This window comes from Canis lupus, chromosome 20 (genome assembly GCF_003254725.2).
Source record: "Canis lupus dingo isolate Sandy chromosome 20, ASM325472v2, whole genome shotgun sequence".
NCBI classification, from domain to species: domain Eukaryota; kingdom Metazoa; phylum Chordata; class Mammalia; order Carnivora; family Canidae; genus Canis; species Canis lupus.
Window position 1 is genome coordinate 22,601,139 of NC_064262.1, and position 19,794 is coordinate 22,620,932.

A 19,794-nucleotide genomic window follows, 5' to 3' on the forward strand; every position below is an offset into this window, starting at 1 on the left:
GCTGGAGGTTTTATTCTGGTATTCCCTTTGCTGCCCGGTATTTCCGAGAATACAGTCACACTGCATCGTTAAATAAATGTACCACCTCCATTCACTCATACTGACACTCCATTTTTGAAGATCAGTAGTTTTCCATTAGAAGAATGACATTTCATTTTCGAACCATACTTAGTTCAGTTTCTTTTGATTCTGTAGGACCTAGTTTATTTTGTGGAAACACTGTGACCATTATGTTGGGAAACATCATCAGAATGCTCATACTCATGGGCGCATAGAGTAGATTTACCGTGAGGAATTGTTTCCAGATCTCGGATCAGGTGTTGTGTCCAGTGAACTAATTCAACAGAAACTCCTAGGTGATTTTATTAGTAATAAAAAGAAGTAAAAATAGTAGGAGAAACGTCATTTAAAAGTTTCCCGATCATGGGCATTTCCAAAACAATAGGCACTTTGAGAACACAGTTTTGTGTTCTGACTGATTGAGTTTCACCTGAATTAAGATTCCAAAGGCACATTTGAAACCTGAAATAAAGCTGATTTACTTGTCGATAATCTGTTCTGAAGCCTTCTGAGCTAGTTCAGGAGAAAGGCTTTGGCGCCTTACCTCCCTGCCACTCAATAGCCAAGATAACAGCCCAGGTGTGAAACCACCAATAAAATTGACAATTGTCCTACAGATGGATTCAGAAAAAAAAAGAAAAAGAAAAGCAAAAAAAAAAAAAAAAAACAAAACAAAAACAAACCGACATCCTGAAATTTGCTGCAGTGCTTTTGCTGTAAGAAATGTTATACTGTTATATGGAACTGAAATCTACACATATTCTAAACAGAGACTGGTGGTATGTGGGGCTCCTTGGGCTCCTTTTCCCAAATGCCTTAGGCAATATCAATTCCAGGGGGAGAACTTTAAAAAAAACACACACACATTAATTATCTGGTGACTTCATGAGTGGTCCAACAGTTTCCTTCAGTTTTGAGTCGAGAATAAACTACCTGTGCCATTCTGTGCTGGCAACTAGCTGCTGCCAGACATATCCAGAGGCTGCATTTTCCAGAACCGAACCAAGGATTCTCTTGTGAGCTTCTATTTTCCAGCAAACAGTAACTGGGAGCTATTTGCTGGAGACCAAGAACACACTCTTTGTAATTCTCCTGAACTGCCTGCTGCATTGGAATTAGCACGGCGGGAAGCTGAGGGAACCTGCGGGAACCTGCCCTGTGGCCGGGGCAGCAGCAGGCAGGCTGTCATGTTCTTGGAGACCCTCAAATGGGGAGCAAAGACCAGGTTGTGCAGCCAACGCCAGACACAGACACTGTTGCTCTGAGACTGGTGTCTTCATCTCCTGCCTCCAGCACAACCAAGGAAACGCTCAGGGCTGTCTCCCTCCGCCCCCCAGGGAAGTGGGGTCCAGAGGGATGCTTCGGAGGATTTTTTTTTTTTTTCTTTTCCCCTCCTGCCTCTGTGGCTGCCCGGAGGTATTTATCAGTGTGCACAGAGCAAAGACCCTGTAGTGTGCAGTGAGATGCTCCCCAAGGCGGTTTAGGAGGCTCCAGCTGCTGCGTGTGTGTGTGTGTGTGTGTGTGTGTGTGTGTGTGTGTGTGCGCAGAACGTACGTGCAAGCGGGAGGCTGAAATGCAGCCCTGGTCTTTGCCTGCCCCGAGCCGCTCCGCTCCCGCCCCTGCCCTGCGCGCTCGGGGCGCGCGGGGGGGAGTCCCCGCCGGCCTGGGCTTCCCGCGCCCCGGGAGCGCAGAGGGCTCGCCTGGCGGAGCTTAGCGCAGCTCGCTCGGCGCTGCCAGCGCGCGGGGCGGCCGGGGCGGGCGCTGGGCTTGTGTGTGCCAGCCGCGGCCGTGGGCTGGCGGGCGCCCAACCCCGAGCATGCCGCGGGAGGCCGGCCGGGGCGCCCGGTGAAAGCCGAGTTCGGGGAAGGCTTGACCCCCCCGCCCCCGCCCCCGGGCTGCCCGCAGAGGCCGGCGCCCCGGAGCCCAGGCGCTCGCGCCGCCGCGGCGGGGCTTGCTGGGCTGCAGCTGCGGGAGCCGGGGCGCGCCCCCACCCCACCCCGGGGGCGCAGGGAAGCAGGCGGCATGGCCTCGGTGTTCATGTGCGGAGTGGAGGACCTGCTGTTCAGCGGCAGCCGCTTCGTGTGGAACCTGACCGTGTCCACGCTGCGGAGATGGTACACGGAGAGGCTGCGGGCGTGCCACCAGGTGCTGCGGACGTGGTGCGGGCTGCGCGACGTGTACCAGGTGAGCCGGGCGCCGCGCGATGCCAGGCGCTCTTGGGAAGCCCGTTCCACCTGTAGGATTTTCTTCTCCCTCTCCCCCTCCGCCCTTCCCTCGCTCTTTTCGACTCCTAGAGGGCTGCTTGACTCTGGGGTCAAATGTTCAGCGTGTGTGGGTGACTGTTGCCTGACAGAGCTTGTGGATTTTGCCCACTGGGCGCGGGGGCACTTGCGAGTTAGGACCTGCACTTGCAGAGACATCTGTTACACAGTGATGGTGTCCGCTGCCTGGCACTTGGCTCGGAGAGAGCGGTGGCTTTGCAGCAGCAGCAGCAGCAGCAGCAGCAGCAGCAGCAGCAGCAGCTGCGGGGTCTGGCTGCAAGAAGCCACACTTTGACATTCAGATGATTCCTTCCTTTCCATTTTATTGGGGTGGATGGGGGGGTGAGCATTTCGGGGACCGGCGATTTCACACCAGTTTACCATCAGAGGGGCCTTGCTGGGTTTGCATTCTTTCCTTTGATTTTATTTCAGTTTTCCATCAGGCAGCCCCAACTTGCAAGGCAGAGCCAGGAAAAGCTGATTCTGTGTCTACTGGCTTGCGGAGGAAGGACAGCAAATTGTGAACCCTTCGCAGAAGGATGGTGGCTAGGGTAGGGAGAGGGAGGGCTGGCCTGGCAGATGGTTGGAATGCTTACGTTGGGGTTTACTCCCCTCGCACAACACAGCCTCTTTATTTCTCTGCTAGGTCCCATCCTGCAGGCAAAAAATGCAGCAACTTTGTTCAACTAGGAGACCATTCATCTTCTCTGGGACTGCAGCTTCTCTGGATTTTTTATTTTTATTTTTTTTGGACAGTCATTTGTGGATTTAAAAGTCCTCTGCTTGAGTTGTTAATATCATTGAGGTTTTGTTTTTTTTTTTTTTTCAATCTACGTTGTATTTAGGAAGATTATGCCTGGTGTTTACTATCATCACGAAAACATCATCCTGTTTTCTTCCCGATGTGGAAGTAGCTTTGTTGCAGATCCTAGATTCCCCCTCCCCTGACCCCAGGCCCACTCTGGCTAGAATTTGCATCTCATTGTAATGAGTCCTATGTGCCATCAAGCCTCTGGTTCTGACAAGCTGTAGCCTTCCATCCATAAAGCAAAATTAAAAGAATAGCCCCTCAGGTTAAACTGGGGCAATGTAAAAAAATCAGCATTCCCTTGACATCGCTGACATCTGTAACATCCTCATTATAATGTGAGCAACATTTGATTCATGCTTTCATGACTCTTGCTTTAGAAAACATGTCCGTGTTGTCTTGTATTTTGTGAGAATGCAAAGGCCAGGCTGAGACGCCGGGTGGCATGTGGGGGTTTGAGAGTATTACAGAGCTGTGGATAGAGCCCATCTGGCCACTGTAGACAGATCACCTGGCTTCTTGAAGTGTGTGCCTCTCTGCCTTTCTGTCTTTGGGACAATCGTTGTTGCATTGGTCTGTAGGACATGTGACCCCCATAGAGTTTTGTTTTTGCTTTTTAATGTTGGAGAAACTTTTATAAGTTGTATCAATAATTATTTTTAAGCAGAACAGCCACTTGAAGGACTGTCCTGCCAAACTGTAAGCTTTCTCTTCTGTAAAATGGATGGTGACTGAGCCAATACCCACTCAGGATAATAAGAAAGGACATCTAAAATCATGATGGCCATTTTTATGAGTATGGTCAAGTAGGAAATGATCTCCAAGTTTAAAGTTTCCTATGCTTTGTGAGAAGTAAGAATTCTTAAAATATTTTAAGGCTTAGGAGAATCATAGATTTTTTCATTGCACAAACGCAAGTTAATTGCTAGCAAAGAAATACCATTTTCACTAATGCCTTTTAAATGTTGAGCAAGAAAGCAGTGACTTAAATTGTTTAGAACTGTAAGGCAGGAAAATAAAGTGATTGATACCTTAGGCTCCAAGTTAGAGAGACATAGGAATAAATCCAACCTCTGCCTATGTTTGATTAAGTTACTTAATCTTACCCTGCTTCAGTTTCATCATTCATAAAATGGGAAATATAATAGTACTAATCACAGAGGTTGATAAACGAATTACTTGACACATAAGATATTTAGTTCAGTGCCTAGAGTTTAAGAAGCGTTCAATAAATGTTATCTGCTCTGTCATTTGGAATTTATAATAATGGAAAACCCAACTCTAATCTACAAAATAAAAAGAAGGGACTTTTGACAAACCAGAAAGTCGAGCAGTTGAATGAACTGCAGGTATGGTTTGATCATGGCCCAATGCCTGTTGCTCATTATTCTTTTAGCCTTCTCTTGTTCATGTGTTGGCTATTTCTTTACTGGTTTCTTTCCTGATGATTGCAGAGAGTTGCAGTGGTTCCAGAGCTTAGATCCACCTATCAACCCATCCAGAAAGAAAGAAAATTTCTCATCTCTAAAGGCTATTAAGAAAAAAAATTCCGAGTTTGCACTCTGATAGGTTAATTTAGGGTCTACCCACCCTCAGTGCCATGCACTGTATGGCACAGGGAATGGGATTATGATTCAGGCATTCTCAATGGGAGTGATAGGACCACCAAGAGGCAAAAATTATTTCTTGGGAGTGGGAAGGGGGCGCAAAAAATCTTCCTCTTTTTGTGTATAAAGCACAGATATGCATACATAACAGATACACAGTATACTTTTGGCATTAGAATTTGTAGGGGGAGGGGGTGACTAACAAACAAAAAATACTATCTACAAGGCTCCTTAAGACGATGATAATGAATATAACTATTGAGAAACACTAATTACATTGATGGGCTAAGGCCAGTGGGGGAGCAGACCCATTCCCGTAGCTGGTAGCTGGGAGTGAGGTTCGTCCCAGGCAGACCACATAGCTGCCAAACAGTGGGGGAGGGTCAGAGCTCAGTTGGGGTGAGATCCGTAATGTCCACTGCACCTGCCTTATTAGAATCTCAAAGCTAGAGCTCCCTAAAAAATAGTTCTTTTTCAAGGTAAGTACAAAGATTAATGACAAACACATTTCCAAGTATTTTGCCGCAGTAATTCGAGTTAACAGGGTGCGGGGCTCATCATTAGAATACCCTTATTGCTATCCAGTAATTACAAATTCTAAATCATGAAGGGGAATGTTCAGTGGTACTGCCCAGTTTACTGGCATATGAACAGGAAACACCATAGGGTTACAGATTTATTGAACCCGATTTTTTATCGTCTTGATAATAAAAAGGTGTCATGTTTCTTGCTTGTAGTCTAAATAGTTTTGTTTGTAAGGAAATCCAGGGTTCAGTCACTCCAGAGAGAAATATAAGGGTGGTGCTGGAGATATTAGTTACATGAAATACCTGGCAGTCCCTGGGGGGATGTTTTGTTTATTCATATACTGTAAGTGAAATAAGATCTCCCACCTATTCATGCAGAATTTGGCAACAACATTATTGCCTGGCTGGCACAGCTGAGAAGGCATAATTTCTCTGGAATTGGACACTTCCTCTATGTCTAGATACTGGAGAGCCACGAGGCTTAATTTGCCAAAAACCATGAATAATTAAGGTACTAGCTATAAGGCAGTTCTGTAATAACACGACTAAATAAAGAGCAGGCCAAAGCTATACTGGGGCTGCTTTGAACAAAGACTTACTTCATAAGTAAAAGTTTGAATTTGGTTGAAGTAGTAGGCTGGGACATTTATCTTCAATTTGGGATTAAATATTAAAAGCTGATTCATCAGCCATTTATCTATCCTGCTGATATTTTGCCTGGATAGATTCTGTTATAGCAATTAATTAGGTTTAACAAACAACTGAGGTGGAAAATGATGGGAGAATGTGGTTGAAAAAAATCAACACCCTTTGCTTCTTATTCAGTGTGACATGTTCTAACAAAGCCCTCAGTTAGTTACTTGGGATTAAGTTTTCCCCTCATCTCCAACACCTCAAAGGTAGAATTTCTTGCAAACCCTGAATAGAGTCATTGCCTCCCCCAGGAGGTAACTTGGACAGAATTTGAGATACTTAAGTGACCTTAAGAGGCTGGGTCAGCTTCCCTGAGGCAAGCAGTTGGCACTGAGGGGTAGCACACAGTGCAAAACAGGCAGAGGCTGTAGGCTCCAAGTTCAGCAAATTTGACCTTGACCAAATTGTTTTCCCTCTTTGGGCCTCCTGGATAAAAGAGGAGAACTGTAGTACCTGCATTATGGGCAGGATGAAAAATTCATGAGATAAAATCTTCAACACTGAACGCCCTGCCTGGTACATGCAAATTGTTCAATACATGTTAGCTCTTGGGTATGCATAGCCCTTACCACCAGACCCATAGAAGGTCCTTGATCAAGGGTAGCTGGGGGTATTACCATTGTTTTTCTAAGTGATACTAGTTCTCCGTAAACTAAATTCCCATCTTTGCAGTCAAGGATGTTAAGTAAGAGAGACTGTGGCTTCCCACAGTGGGTGTAGGGTGAGCCTTGTGTATTTGCCCTCGTATTCACACAGTAGGCCTGTATTTTGTTTAAGCCAATACAAAAAATCTAGGAGATCACAGACCCAATAGGGTCTCAAAGGAAATAATTTCTCTAAATCCAAGACTCTGATAATCCATAAACTGGTAACACATGAACTTTGCATCCCACCACATTGGCTGGGCAAGACCGACTTCCCCAAAAGGCAAGTTCCCCATTGAGCATTCAGTGGCCTGTGTGCATCTCAAACCATGTGTATTTTGCCTATCCCCAGCCTTCACTCTCTGAATTACACAGACTAGAAGAGGGGCTTGCAAACTGTGACCCGCAGGAGAAAACTGTCCCGCCTCTCATCGTAAGTAATGTTTTATTGACACAGAGCTTCCTGTTTTTGTAAATAAAGGTTTTTTTTAAGATTTTATTTATTCATGAGAGACATAGAGAGAGAGAAAGAGGCAGAGACACAGGCAGAGGGAGAAGCAGGTCCCATGCAGGGAGCCCGACGCAGGACTCGATCCCAGGTCTCCAGGATCAGGCCCTGGGCCAAAGGCAGGTGCTAAACCGCTGAGCCACCCAGGGATCCCCTGTAAATAAAGTTTTATTGGCACACAGCCCTGCTCATTCATTTACATGTTGTCCGTGGCTGCTTTTGCACTACAGCAGCAGAACTGAGTCGTTATGACTTAACTACTTACAGCCAGGTAGTTGATACAAAGACTGTATCGGCCACAAAGATGAAAATATTTACTGATAGGTCCTTTACAGATAATGTTTGCCAGTTCCCATACTAGGAATAAAGCAACACATTGGATAGAGAATGCTAGAGGAGGAAAAGTCCAAAATTCAATCATAGAAAAAAATAGAACTTGAAGGAATATGAAAGAATTTTCTCACCAAATACCTAGTCACCAGGAAATTAGTGAACAAATATTCAAGACGAGTGTTCAGTTTACTTTTACCAGGTCCTTTATGGTAGAACATGATTGAGGTTACAGATTGATTCATTCTGTGGTTCGTTTATTTGTACCTTAAATAATGATCAAAGTGCTCGGCCCGGCCCTGCTACTGTGCCAAGGTATCAGCAACACAAAGTCAAAATAGGCATTTTTTTCTGCCCTCGAGGAATCTATTGTCAAAGACGGGAGACAGTTACGGAAATGAAACGCTACGTGCACAGTGGAGGGAATCTAAATCCGACTGGACTAAAGCAGAAAAAGAAAGAGGAGAAGGGAGCCAAGGGGGCTTCCTGGAGGAGGTCATTCTCAAGCTGAGGTTCGAGGGATGGCTAGAACTTGGAGAGAAAGGCAGAAGGGCATTTCGGGCCTAGGAAAACGTGGCTTTGGGGGAATCCTAAGTTTATTAAGGCCGATGAGGAGAGAGGGTGGGGTGAGAGAAAGAGAAAAAGAGAGCTGGAGTCAGAGACAGAGATTTTGATTGAGAATAGCGTCTGAATTTGAGCGATCTTTTACTTTAGGATTTTGATGTTTTTCCTCAGATCTTTGGGGGCAGGGGAGAGGTTGTTTTAGGCCTTTAGACAGATTTGGGAGAGGGTGGCAGGGTAGAGGCGGGAAGGGCAGCTGGGAGGCTGTGGCAGCGATCCAGGTATCCAGGTATGTTAGTCAGGAGAGGATAGGTTTCACTCTGGCAGCAAACAGCCCCAGCATCCTGATAGCTTGAAGAAACAAAGGTTTGTTTTTGGTTCACGCTACCTGCCCAGTCACTGGTTGTCTGTAAGCTCTGCTCATCACTGTCACGGAGGCTCACAGAATGTTCCTGCATGTTGCCAGTTACCAGGATGAAGAGTGAAGAGCCCTTAGAGGTTTTGCACTGGCAATTAGGTGCTCGGCCTCTATGTGGCTCATGTGACTTCTCACAGGTCGTTGATCGGAGTTGATCCCGTAACCCACTCGACCACAGGGACTAGGAAAAGAGATCTTATCATGGTACCGCATGAATGCTGATGCAGATTTGATTCCTGAAACAAATCTACAAGCAGGATGTTTACTAGAGAGCACCCTGGGAGTGACTCCTTTTTTGAAGGGGGTGGTGGTGGAGGGAAATGTAGGTGGGGGGTGAGTTTTGCTTGAAGTGACCTCCAGGAGACGTTATACCAGCTAGATCGAGAGGTGGATGTGGGAATCCATCGTAATGGCTGGTTGTTCTGCAGCCTCGAGGGGCTTCCCGCCACCCTCTGCCTTTGCTCCTGCTGTTTCCTCAGCTTGAGATCCCCCCAGCTGGATCCAGGCCTGGGAAACCGTCCTTCCCTCCCAGGCACACGACCCTCCCTGCCTTTTCACCTGTGTCTCCTCGCTTGTGTGGGCACCCACCTCGCACTGGACTGTAGGCTGCTGACAGAGTGTCTCTGCGTAGGACATAGATGGTGCTCAGCGCATGCTGGGTGGCCTGGGGAATGACAGAGCATCCAGGAGGCCTGTGGTTCCCCAACCACAGGGGGTGAGTGAAAAGAACCTGGAGGACCTGGATATGTCCTCGTGCACAGGTCCTTCTCTTCCATGAACAACTACAATGGCAACATCCCTTTCTAGAAGGGAATAGAAAAAAGCAGGATGAGCAGAGGAGAAATGGCTTCAGCTGCCCTCCTGGGTAGTTCTGGAACTGAGAGTTGTCCCCATCGGGAATAAGAGGGCTGTTCTCCCCGCCAACTTACATCAACCCATCGTTGGGCGTGGGCTGCCCTTGAGAAAGAATGTGGAGTGACCTTGACGTAGGCAGCTCTTTAAGGGAGGGTGATGCCCAGGGGGGCTGTGGGCTGTCAGTTCAGAATGCCTCCGACAACTGAGGGACTAAGTCTAGGCAGCACATCACAGCATCTTCTACAAATGCCTGCCCAACAGGTGCTGGGATCAAAGCCTGAACTGAGGAAGGGCCCACGGGAAGGAAGCGGGGAGTAGGGATTGCGTTGACATGAAGGATGTAGAATCTGGCTTTATTTTAGAACATGGCCTGACTGTCTCCGGATTGGATCCTACCTTAGTGAAGGGATTGGGTGGCCATGGAGTCAGTTAATAGCAGTAATACACACAGAAAGGAGAGAAAACTTGGCCGATAGGTGAAATACGAGTCTCCTTATCACTGAGAAAATTTGTCTTCCATCTTTTCTGGTAGCCAAAGACTAGGGTTTTATGGCAAGGAACTGACATGCTAAGATACCCAAAACTCAGAAGGAAAACTACCTTAATGCTCTAGCCCATCACTTCACATAAATACATTTCTAAAAGACTGTGTTATTTAAAATCAACTTGGTCGGTCTCAGTTATATTCGAAAGGCAATTGCAGACTCTGTTGCACAGCTTGAAAAACACCAAGTTAAGAATAGACTCTCCTGCCTTTTCCAATGGGTGTTTGTTTCTCCTTATACCATCTTGTCTTGGTAGAGCTGCAGCGCAATATAACTTCTGTTTATCGTGTACTGCTTATCATGAACATGAAATTTGTGTTGTCCAGCTTGGTGGTTGTAGAAAAGTGTGAATGATTCGAGTGGAAAAATAAGATAGGTAGCTCTAAGTTTTGTAGACAAGACAATATGACATAAAGCATGGAAAGGAAGCAGAAATTAAACTCTCATGAAAAAAATCAAAGTTGCCATGTAATTACATATATGTGTGCCTAGAAGTGTTCATATATAACAAATACAAATCCTGGCATCCTTGAAATAAACTTAGCATGAAAGAGGCTGACAAACGTGATAAATTATATTGTGCCATTTTCCCCTCATGTCCTAATCATCTTTAGTCTCTTGAATTTTGTGTTTGGGCAAAGCTCGTTGCTTAAATCACTATTTTTCTTTATTTTTTTTTTTTCACTATTTTTCTTTAACTAGTGCTTGTATATAATCTCATTGCCTTGACTTGACTAATAGCTACTAATTATTTAGCAGCTGCTGTGTGCCAGGCCTTGTGTTTGGCATTTGGCATGTGTTATCTTAAAACACAAAACCCTTAGAGTTCTTTTTTTCAATATACAAAAATATAAAAGATAATATTGAGTAAAAGTCCATGCACCTACCTCCCATTTTTAAGACATCTTAATATTTTGCCATGTTTACTTTTTTGAAATATAATACAATTGTATAAAATCGATTGAAACCAGTACTTCTCTTTTCTCCCTAAAGTCCTATCACGAAGTTCATGTTTCTCATTCCTGGGCATGTTTTTATAATATTGCCACATATGTTTGTATGTGTTCCATATATATATATATATATATAAACAATATATATTACCACTGTGTTTGTCAAATGTGTATAAGGATGTATCATTCTGCTACTTTATTAATCTCTCAACAAGCTTTTGGGATTTGACTCTAAATTCATTTTAATCCCTGTATTCCATTGTATGAATATAACCAATCTTTTGTTGGTGGACACTTAGGCCGTTTCCAATTTTTCAGTGTCTCAAAATACTACAGTGATTGTTTTTGTGTTTGTCTCCTTGTGCTTATGAGCAAGAACTTCTCCAGGGGATATACAGAAAATCTTTAGCTTTATGAGATGTCGTGCCTTATCTTTGTCCTTGTAACAGCTCTACGAGATGATATCTTGAACCTCACTTTATTGGTTTTATATACTTATTAACTAATAAGTCACAGTGCTGGAATTTGAATAGTGCTCTGGCTGACTCCAGTGCTCAGCCTCCTGCCACTGACTTGCTGCTTTATTTATTAAAAGGTAAACAACATGTGGAGATAGAATCTTATCAGTTTATTCACTTATTCATTCACTCAGCCAACATTGAGTGGAAACATAGGCTGACCCTTAAAAATGAAGTCTATACACTCAGTTTGCCTGAGCTCAAATCCTGACTCCCCTTTTATTAGTATGTGAGTTCTCTGAGACTAAATTTTTCTTCTGCTGTAAAATATAATTATAATATCTCATTTAAAGTGTTTCTCTCCCATGATTGTTCTAGAAATTCAATGTATTGATACTTTCAGTAACCCGTGTTAGATATAAGTGTGGATGGATGGATGGTTGGATGGATGGAGGGATTAGTGCCTGGAAAATGGTTATCTTTATATGTGCAGTCTTCTCAATGTCTTATGTATGTGAGTAACCATCGAAATCCTACAGTCTGCAGAATCCTTGGCTCCTCCTTTCTCTCTTCACCCCAGATTAAGAACTATAGGCTACTGTAGCGAGCAGGACAGGGACCCACTGAGCACTGCAGAGAGACACTGCCCACATGGTTGCGTGGCACAGCTTTTTATCCTGGGATTCTGACATCTTCTGATTCTGGCATGACAGCAAAGATGCTCACAACTATTTGGTTGGTTTCTTTCTTTCTTTGCAACCGAAGCTATTAAACTTTCTTCGTCTCAACTCTGAACCCTAGACTCTCATGCATGAAGGCTATGGGACCCCACTGAATGCTGTCTCTCTCATCTGGATGAGCTCTCTTCTCATATGACCCTGAGATTTGCAACTGCTAAGGAGATCCAGTTATTATAAGCGTCATGCTACCCTTGGGTAATGTAGCCAGCAAATATTTTTACAGAAATAAGTTTGTCTCATTAAAATGTGATTAGATGCTTATTATCTGAGAGAGAAAAGGGCCTTGATAAAATAGGGAAATAGAATGAGCTGTAGTCAGCTGGACCTGGTTTAAAATCAAGGCTTCATGACTTACCAGCTGTGTGACCTTGAGCCAAGTTGCTTAATTGCTCTGGGTCCATTTCTTTACCAATGCAAAAGATAAAATACTACTTACATTTGCATGGTATGGTGTGAAGGTTAAAAATAACATGGGTTGAGAAATAGTAGCTTTTTGGTTGCAAAAATTTGAACCCCTTGCACAAACTTGATCCTAAGCCCAAAGTAATCATGCTAGGAGTTATGAGTGCAACGTGTGACCAGGATAGAACTCCAAACAGGGTCCTTTCCTAGCCATGTGACATGAGCAAATTACGTGACCTCTCTGTGCCTCATCTTCTTGTGTAGGAGATGAAGACGATAATAGGACCAATCTTCCAGGATTGTTGAGGGAGCAACACAGATAAATAAAGATTTCAGTAGGGTGCCTGGCTCATGGTAGGCCTTTAAAAAGTGTTAACTATGTTTTTTTTTTCTACATTTTCTATATGTCATATATAGTGCTAAGCACTTTATAGTCACCATTTCATTCAGTTCTCCTAACAGTGCCATGTAACAGGTATTATCGAACCCCTTGGCTAATGTGGGAAATATGTAGAGCTACTGAGTAACTTGTCCAAGAGCAAAGGTTGGAGCTCAGTTCTGTCCAAAGACAAATCCCATGCACTCAGCCATCACATGCAAGAGGCTTAGTTTACAAACCGTTCAGCCAAAAAAAAAAAACAAACGAAAAAACAAAAGAAAACCAAACCGTTCAGCCCCTTCCTTTGCTCTGTTTACCCACCTGATGCCTTAGGACTTCCCCAGTCTTTGCCTCTCCCTCTACCAAATCCCATAGCCATAGCAGGAATCAGTGAACTAGTTGAGACTAAATGATATATATTCTCAATCCAGGCTCCGGAAGTAATTCAGATCATGCCATTCTCTTACTTGTTTTTGTTTGTTCGTTTTCCATTCTCATATTTGAATCCCTCAGGTGATGTCCCAACTCAGAAAAAGCCAGCCTCACCATACCCACAAGGCCCCGGGTGATCAGCACCTCCTTTCTCTGGGTTGTCTTCACCCCCACTGCCAGCAAACACACACTCAGCCTCTGGTGGTAACTCCTCACACCCATCCCCTAAGGCTTCTCCAGTGACACTGGCCTCCCCTCTCTCTCCTAAACCTACCCAAGTGCATTCCAACCTCAGACCTTTTACCATTGGGGTGTTCTCTGCCAGGAACCCCGTCACCTAGAAGTCCACACATGTCTCCACCTCCCCCTCCACTACCTGCAGGTCTTTCTTCAGATGTCACCCAACCCTCCAGGCCACCCCTGACCCTTACCGCATCCTGCATTATTTTTCTTCCTAACCCCATTGCCATTTGACGTTAGAACTTTGTTCAGATTCTCCTCGGTGTCTGCCCATGCAGAATGTTAGTGGAAGACGTGCAGGGCCTTGGCTTTGTCCGCTGTAGTAGCTTCAGTGCCTGGAACCTAAGATATCCTTTGGAAATACTTATTGACTAAGTGAATGAAGGAATCTGCTTTACATTTTAAGAAGCTCACTCTAGCCAACCTGCCGGGTACAGCTAAGGAAGGGGAAGACAATTAGGGCACTGTTTTCTGATGTCCTGTGAGACGCGGTGGGGACCTGGGCAGGATGGTGGTGGCATGTGGTGTAGGGGGACACTAAGAGTCTGGAGGAAAACGTAGCATTAGGGGACCTCTGTCCAAAGGGGAAGCTCGAGGTCTATAAAGTTCTGGAAATTTCATACAGGGGAAAAAGCCATGCAGGCTGAAATGTCTTTGTATGTGTATATTTATTGGTTTTTTTTGTTTGTTTGTTTTTTGTTATTGAAAATAGCCCCAAGCCAACCTAAGTACTGCTGACTGAGAATAAATTTGTTTGGGTTCTCTGATGTCTTGAAAAGCAGTTTCTGGATAGCAGAGTAGGTTATTTCCGGCAGGGCCCCTGAAAACGGGCTCACCCCAGGACCCTAGGTCTTGTGCACAGCCGGCTTCAAGTCCCCATCTGCGCCCAGCCCAGGGTGGGGAGCTTGGCAGCTTCTACAGTTTCTCGTCAGCTCTGACTGTCAAGTGATTGCTGTTTCCTGTGCCCAGCCCTGTGGTTAGGTTCTGGAAGGTGCCCTGTTTTGCCTGACCAGTGCTGACAGACACTTCTGACATTTTGCTTTCCTTTTTCTTTCTTTTCTTTTCTTTTTTTTTTTGGCATCCTATGGACATTGCTTATCATTCTGACCCTGTCTCCTGTCATTCCCATCCACTGGAGTTAAGGATAGAGGGACCCTTTGGATTTCCCTGGATTCTTGGGAGAAAAGAAAAGAAAAAAAAAAAACAACCTTTTTTTTTTTTCCCCAGGTCTTCATTAGTGTTTAATTAAAAGCTTGCTTTCCCTAGGTCTTTGGCTATGTCTAGGATTTTTAAAATTCTGCAAGCACAGTCAATATAAAGAGAATTTGACCCTTTGAGTTACAAGAGATGGTTATTGTGTCTAATTATCAACCTTAAATAATGACAGAATCATAATCCCCAGCACAAAAAGTAATACTAGGAATTTCCCAAATAATTCCTGAACGCAGAGTACATGTACTTTTAATAAATAATCTAATATCAGTTTTTAAATGAACTTATTGGTTAAGTTTGGAACAATTCGGTCAGGATATAAAGAATCTTAACTCTCAACTCATATTTAAATTTATTGCAGTTCTTTCTTCCTTAAGGTTTTTATATATTAATATTTCTAGGTCTTGATGCCAGATATAGTTCTAGCCAAGCTCATAAGATTTTGCTCTCAAATACCTTTTGGAAATGGTATTTTTTTAGTGAATGTGTTTTTCCTTTAATAAACTTCAGAAGCCAACTCTGAGTTTAAAAAAAAAAAATTTTTTTTGAGACCTTACCAGAGTCTAAACAGTGCCCTTTATTCACAACCAAACTGGATCAGTTTAATTTTTTTCTTTTCAGGCTCCTACGCTACATTAGGTGACAGATACGGCAAAAATTTGCCGTACCTTTATGCTATATATTGTGTGTTTTAAGTAAATAAAATTTAATTATGGTCTTTCTATCCTTTTCTTTTTCCTCCTGACTTTTTTTTTCTGTATATTTTCTTGGAGCTAACTAGGTCATGTTTAAGGATATGAATAATTTATATATATAAATGTATGTGTGTGAGTACAAATATACAAATAAATGTATATATACATATGTGTATATATATGTGTGTGTGTATATATATAAATATATGACTATATCTAAAGTTTTTCCAGAAAGGAGAACCATGAACCAATATATTTATCAAACATAACTTTTACTTTCCCCCCCCCCTTCAACATCACGTTTAAAGTTATGTTATGACCCTGAAATAACTGCTCAGTACCAATAATATGGTGAAGTTCCATCATAGATCGTATTTTTTAGGAAGTTGCTATCAAGTTTAAGTTTAAGGTATGGGAAGTTGCTATCAATTTTGATGAAGTTCAGTGAATGAAAATTAGTGAACAACTTCATTTGTTTCCATTGGTTTAAAGAGAAGAAACTAGAGAACCAGAGAGGTGGTTATGTGCCGAAGCTCCCGTGTCATGTCCCAGCTCAGCTCAGCCCTCCTGCCTGTGAAATGGGGCCATGCTGTGGCTGCCACATGGGGGGATTGAGTATTTAAGTAGGGAGCAGTAGAGCGTGTCACTCACAATGTGGTACTTGCCCGCTCTCCTTCCCCAGCAACCACTCATCCTGTGCAAGACCAGGTGAGTCATTGCAGGCTTGAGGAACGTCTGAAGAAAAACACAGACCAAGTGGGCAACAACAGTGTCATGCCTTCCTAAACCAAAGCTGCTTCATTCATTATTTAGAGATATTTAATGACATCTGTCCATTTTAATAGACCTTGTAATGAGATGAAAGGCTTTATCTATTTCCTTTGAGTGATTTATACATATCCTTTGGGAGCTGGGGACGTTGGAGTCAGATGGATGTGAGCCCTGATCCTGTGGGTAAAAGGCAGTGCAGCCCATAGCATGATGAGTCTTGTCATCTGTAAAATGGGGACATAATATCTCATAATATTGTTGGCAGGTTTAAGTGGGAGAATGCCCTGGGACTACTCACTCCAGTACCTCACCCCATTGTGATGAGAACTTAATAAATTATAGTTTATGGAAAAGACCCTGACTACTAAAATAGGCAGAAAAGACAAGGACAAGCATCCTAGAAATGGGATCCTCTTTTCCTCTCTCATCTAGGTGAGCTTACCTAAAATAAGAATAAGGGAGCAGGGCAGCCCCGGTGGCTCAGCGGTTTAGTGCCTGCCTTCAGCCTAGGGCATGATCCTGGAGACCCAGGATCGAGTCCCATGTCAAGCTCCCTTCATGGAGCCTGCTTCTCCCTCTGCCTGTGTCTCTGCCTCTCTCTCTTTCTCTCTCTCTCTCTCTCTGTGTCTTTCATGAATAAATAAATAAAATCTTAAAAAAAAAAAGAATAAGGGAGGAGATGGATATTTTGAAGCAGGAGAATTAAATGATAATTGATCTGGTAAATTGGTACAATCTTTTGGAGGAAAGGTTAGTGGTATCCAAAATGTGAGATATGTGACCTCTCTGACTGAACATCTCCACTTTAGGAAGTCATTTGATAATATTCTTACATAATGGTACATGTGGAAGATTTTCATTGCACTATTAGTTGAGATAGCAAACCATTAGATACGTGAATAAATAAGAGAAAGCATGATAAAATGGTAATACCTCTGTACCATGCCATTCCATGAGATCAAGAGGAAGAATGAAGTAGAGGACAGCTTCCCCAAATTGTCAGTGATATAATTTTGAGTGAAAACAAACACACAAGACAGAATAATATACAGGATGAGTGTGTGTGTGTGTGTGTATGTGTGTGTGTGTAGAGAGATAAACAGATACAGATATTATGCAAGAAATATGTGTATGTATTCCTTTGCTTGGGAGAACCAGGCTGGAAATATATACACCAAACCATTAATGATGTTTACCCCTGGGCAATGTCAGTGGATGAAGGGAGAGTTTTCCACTTCTTTTATTTTCATAATTCTGAGTTTAAATTTTTTTATAGCAAGGATTTATGTAATTTTTTGTAATTCTGTAAAATTTCCTACTTAAAACAATTGATCCTGCCTATTGTGAAAGTGTTCCTGCAGAACTGGGGATCTGTCCCAGTTAACCCTGTGTCACTGCACCCAGCATGTAGTCCATTCCCCCAAGTGTTTGTCTTGTATGTCCATTTAATAATGATTACTAATCATTATTGATGTGATTACTGTTGAATACAGTAATACTTGTGCTCATTTGCATACCATAGAGCTTTTTATCATTATAATAACATAAGTCCATCAGTATAATTGTTATAGAAATGCATGGCTTTTTTATTTAAGATTTTATTTATTTATTTATTTATTTATTTATTTATTTATTTATTTGAGAGAGAGAGTGCAAGCAGGGGGAAGAGCAGAGTGGGAAGAGTGGGGGTGGGGGAGAATATCAAGCAGACTCTGCGCTGAGCACAGAACCCAAGCTCATGACCCTGAGATCACAACCTCGAGATTATGACCTGAGCCAAAACCAAGAGTCAGACACATTCAACTGACTGAGCCACCCAGGTGTGCCCCGAAATGCCTATCCATGGTATATATTCACCAGATTTTTAAAAAATGTATAGTGGCATGCATATTACATTAATATAAATTTTTTATTTTTTTTTTTATTTTTTTTTTTTTTTTAAAGATTTTATTTATTTATTCATAGAGACGCAGAGAGAGAGAGAGGCAGAGACAGAAGCAGGCACCATGCAGAGAGCCTGACGTGGGACTCGATCCAGGGTCTCCAGGATCACGCCCTGGGCTACAGGCGGTGCTAAACCACTGCGCCACCGGGGCTGCCCAATATAAATTTTTTACAAAGGTGAAATCATCATATGCATCTTATTTTGAAATGTATTTATTTATACACATGTTTAGATACTGGCCTCTCATTATTTTCTGTAACTGTTGTATATTCAGTGATATGATTGTACCGTAATTACTTCCATCAATCCCCTATAATAGGCATTTAGATTGTTTACAATATTCACTAAGACAGTGCTACGGTGAACATCTTTGTATGCAGTACATTTGTGGGAAATTTTCTGTAAGATAAAAACACCTTGTTTGGAAGGAATTTGGATTTCCAAAAAGGTTGTACCAATTTATACTACTGTTGAATGAACAAGAGTGTTGCTTTTCCATACCCTAGCCAATAACTTTTGATTTATGCTGCTCTCTTAGCCAGAAATTTATTTCTTATATCTTTTTTTCATTTTATTTCATTTATTAGTGGAGCTGTCTGATTTTCATAACTTTCTTACAGGCCATAATGCTCAAAACACTGGGATTGTTCTTGCCTGAGAACATCGGGAAAAAACATATTCTATGTTTTATCACAGTATCAAGTGGTTTGCACGTTTTCAGAGCCAGACTTGAGAGCAAATTTTGGTCTCTTATAAAATGTTTATCATCTCAGAGTGGTATGGAATTTTCTTGTATACTTAAAATAAGTTTAAGTAGAGCACTGCATAAATCCAAGTATCATAAAGATAAATTATCATTCAGCCCCTCTGTCATGCATTTCAATATATTTCGATGTCAAGATTTCAATATAGCCAGAATAGTTCTTGCCTTTTACATTTACTCTACTGTTTAGGTCATACTATGGTTTCCCCATTCACTATTGAGTGAATTTCAGCAATTTTGTTTTGTCTCTTCTGTAAATGTTCTATACTTCATTTAGAGAAGCTGGAAAGGCTCACTGAGGCTTTTATTTATTTATTTTGTAACAAGGGATAAAGCTTGGGGCAGGAGAGCAAAACAATGCACCATCTATTTTCTCTTTTTCATCTTAGATGCCCGAGGCCTGGAAGCTTATTGGGCCCTCTCAAATCCATATTTATTAACTTAAATATAATTTTGTCATAGTTGAATTGTCTCAGTGAGATTTCATAGCCACAAGCAACCACGAAACTGTCTTTTGTCCCATTCTGGGAGCCACTAGAACTGATTATGTAGATGATGGAAACTGCTGGTCCCATTAATGCCAGTGGTTATCCAAGAAGCACCTGACCCACAGATTTGTTTGTGTATAGCATTACACCAGGGTCAGCCGAACTCAGGGGTAAGTTGGAATTGCCACAGGAAGCCCTTCAAAGAGGTCTCTTGTCACGTTTTAGCTATCCAGCTCTCACCATCAGCATCTGCTATACCCCATCTCCCTTCTGGAGCTGTCTGCCTGGCAAAGGCAAAAAGGCAGGTCCCAGTGTAGACTTCCTACCATAGCAGCCAAGAGGGCTAGCTCCTCCTCTGTCTGCACTGGGGTTCAATGAGGGGACAGGCCCAAGGCCTCTTTCTGACTCCCAGATACCTACACGCTCTTGCATTCAAAATGAGTAGTGGTGTGGTGAGCTGGAAGACAGAACGTTTGAAAGTCAGAACCATCAAGGTAGC

The 19,794-nt window shown here is 42.9% G+C and overlaps 1 protein-coding gene across 4 annotated transcripts in view; it reads left to right on the top strand.

Annotated features, from left to right (window-relative positions):
- FRMD4B (FERM domain containing 4B) overlaps nt 1-19,794 on the top strand; it is a 321,458-nt gene that overhangs the window by 146,306 nt on the left and 155,358 nt on the right. Inside the window, exon 1 of one of the 4 annotated variants that reach the window (XM_049097560.1) lies at nt 1,945-2,244. The exons of 2 other annotated variants lie outside the window; for them this stretch is intronic. In XM_049097560.1, the coding sequence (XP_048953517.1) occupies nt 2,083-2,244 (162 nt within the window). In that variant the 5' untranslated portion in view covers nt 1,945-2,082. Of the gene's footprint in view, nt 1-1,944; nt 2,245-19,794 lie in introns of those variants that run through there. One more of the 4 variants, XM_025456543.3, reaches the window with a different exon arrangement.